The sequence below is a fragment of the Pteropus vampyrus genome, unplaced genomic scaffold (assembly GCF_000151845.1).
Source record: "Pteropus vampyrus isolate Shadow unplaced genomic scaffold, Pvam_2.0 Scaffold138, whole genome shotgun sequence".
NCBI lineage: Eukaryota > Metazoa > Chordata > Mammalia > Chiroptera > Pteropodidae > Pteropus > Pteropus vampyrus.
The window spans coordinates 254,515-256,986 of NW_011888919.1; the positions used below are offsets into that span (position 1 = coordinate 254,515).

Here is a 2,472-nt window from a genome sequence, read left to right on the forward strand (position 1 = left end):
GACAAGGCCCCCTGGCCCAGCCCCCCATCAGGGGCTGAGGGCTCTAGACTCCCATGCTGGGTGTGAACAGAGGTCATGGACCCTGTTCCCACTCAGGATCCCGTCCCTGAACCTGCAGAGGACGACCCCCCACAAGGGGCCCCGTGCCTAGGCTGCGGAGCCGGACGAAGGATTCAGTGATTTTGAGGGTCCCCAAGCACCTGGCTCCTGCAGGGCTAAGGGGCCAGGTCTGGTGTCCGTCCGGCGGTAGGGCTGTCCCTCCGTGGCTGCGTGCTCTGGGACCCCAGTTTCCTCCTCTGTGGGTTGGCTCGCTCAGAGCACGACCCTCACAGGCTGGTTGAGCATTCTGTTAGTTTAAGCGACTTCTAGAAAGGGCCAAGCACGGCCTGGCCCACAGCAGGTGCTCCGAAACACAGAACCAGAATGAGCATTAATAGCGTGATCGCTATTATTTCCAGACCATCGAAACACCAGGCAGCGAAACTCCGCCCCTCCCCCAATCAGGGCGCAGCCCCTGGCCCCGCCCCCTGCTTCCTAGCGTCTAGGCCACGCCTCCTTCTCTCAGGAGCTCCCCCAATATCCTCTCGCGGTTACATCCCCTTCCACCCCCGCCTGAAGCTCCAGGAACAATAACGGGGGGTGATTAATGGGGACCCCTCCCTCTAGATGCAGCACGAACAAGCCGGGTGACAGGCGGGAACAATGCCGCCTGCTAATTGTCGCAATTTTCCCCTGTCATTTTTGTTAATTCCTTCATTTTCTCTCTCCCAGGATCAGCCCAGGTCAGACTGAACGGGCTGCAATTAACAGCGTTAATGGGCAGGAAGGGGATGTGGGGTGGAGGGGGAGGGCTCAGCCACTGGCTGGTACCCCAAACACTGGGCCTGTCCCCTGGGACGGGAAGCCCCGGGGTCTGTCCCCATCACTGACTGATGCGTCTTATTACTCCCAGGCTCTCTCCCCACAAACCCACCCACTCCCCAACTCCTCCCCTGTGTTGCTTCCTCTGCTCCCCAAATGGCTAAACTCCTCTGTCCCCAAACTCAGCAGGTGGCTCTTCTTTCCTCCCCCATCTGCCCCCTCCTCACGTCCAAACCCCAACTGTCACTCACGCACTCAGCAAACATTCGCTGAGTTTCTTATTGGATCCCGACTCGGCTGGAGAAGAAAAACTGTCCCACAGTCGTCATCCCTCGCACAGAGGGGGGACTGAGGGCCTCTCCCAGGCCGTAGGGGTTTCCCCTTCACCTCCCATCCGCTGCCCTCAGAGATTTGCTGCCCGGGGCGGGAGAGCAGGGCCGATCGGAGCGGGAAGCACCCCGCCACGACGCGTGCGCGGGCCGGAGGGCTGGGGGCGGGGCATTTCGGCCTCCGCCTTCCTCAGCCTCATCTGGGGGCTGCGCCCAGTGACCGAGCAGAATGGGTCCATGCACACGGAAGGCGCCTCATTCCCAAGTCACGCCGCTCTTCTCGCCCACGTTCCCGTGGACGACTCGGGGCGCCGCTACCCTTCTGGGCGGGTCCTTGCCGTGCACCTCGGCCTCCCTCTTTCTCTCACACCTGCGTCCATGTTCTGCAAATCCCACGGGCTAGACCCGCACTGCGACGCCTGAACCCGAGCACCAGCCACCCCGCAGCCCCCACCCTGGACCACTGCACCTGTCTCCCACCCACGCTCACCACCGCCGCGGCGAGCAAAGTCCTCGCCATGGCCCACGAGGCCCTGCAGGCCCTGGCCCCTGCTGACTACCACCCCCTCCCCAACTCCTCCCCTGTGTTGCTTCCTCTGCTCCCCAAATGGCTAAACTCCTCTGTCCCCAAACTCAGCAGGTGGCTCTTCTTTCCTCCCCCATCTGCCCCCTCCTCACGTCCAAACCCCAACTGTCACTCACGCACTCAGCAAACATTCGCTGAGTTTCTTATTGGATCCCGACTCGGCTGGAGAAGAAAAACTGTCCCACAGTCGTCATCCCTCGCACAGAGGGGGGACTGAGGGCCTCTCCCAGGCCGTAGGGGTTTCCCCTTCACCTCCCATCCGCTGCCCTCAGGGATTTGCTGCCCGGGGCGGGAGAGCAGGGCCGATCGGAGCGGGAAGCACCCCGCCACGACGCGTGCGCGGGCCGGAGGGCTGGGGGCGGGGCATTTCGGCCTCCGCCTTCCTCAGCCTCATCTGGGGGCTGCGCCCAGTGACCGAGCAGAATGGGTCCATGCACATGGAAGGCGCCTCATTCCCAAGTCACGCCGCTCTTCTCGCCCACGTTCCCGTGGACGACTGGGGGCGCCGCTACCCTTCTGGGTGGGTCCTTGCCGTGCACCTCGGCCTCCCTCTTTCTCTCACACCTGCGTCCATGTTCTGCAAATCCCACGGGCTCGACCCGCACCTGTCTCCCACCCACGCTCACCACCGCCGCGGCGAGCAAAGTCCTCGCCATGGCCCACGAGGCCCTGCAGGCCCTGGCCCCTGCTGACTAC

General features: G+C 63.3%; 1 protein-coding gene across 3 annotated transcripts in view; it reads right to left on the bottom strand.

Moving 5' to 3' along the window:
• NPAS1 (neuronal PAS domain protein 1) overlaps positions 1 to 2,472 on the bottom strand; it is a 16,329-nt gene that overhangs the window by 9,786 nt on the left and 4,071 nt on the right. Inside the window, exon 1 of one of the 3 annotated variants that reach the window (XM_023535338.1) lies at positions 1,117 to 1,262. The exons of the other annotated variants lie outside the window; for them this stretch is intronic. Within the exon in view, the coding sequence (XP_023391106.1) occupies positions 1,117 to 1,127 (11 nt within the window). The 5' untranslated portion in view covers positions 1,128 to 1,262. Of the gene's footprint in view, positions 1 to 1,116; positions 1,263 to 2,472 lie in introns of those variants that run through there. 3 annotated transcript variants of the gene reach the window in all.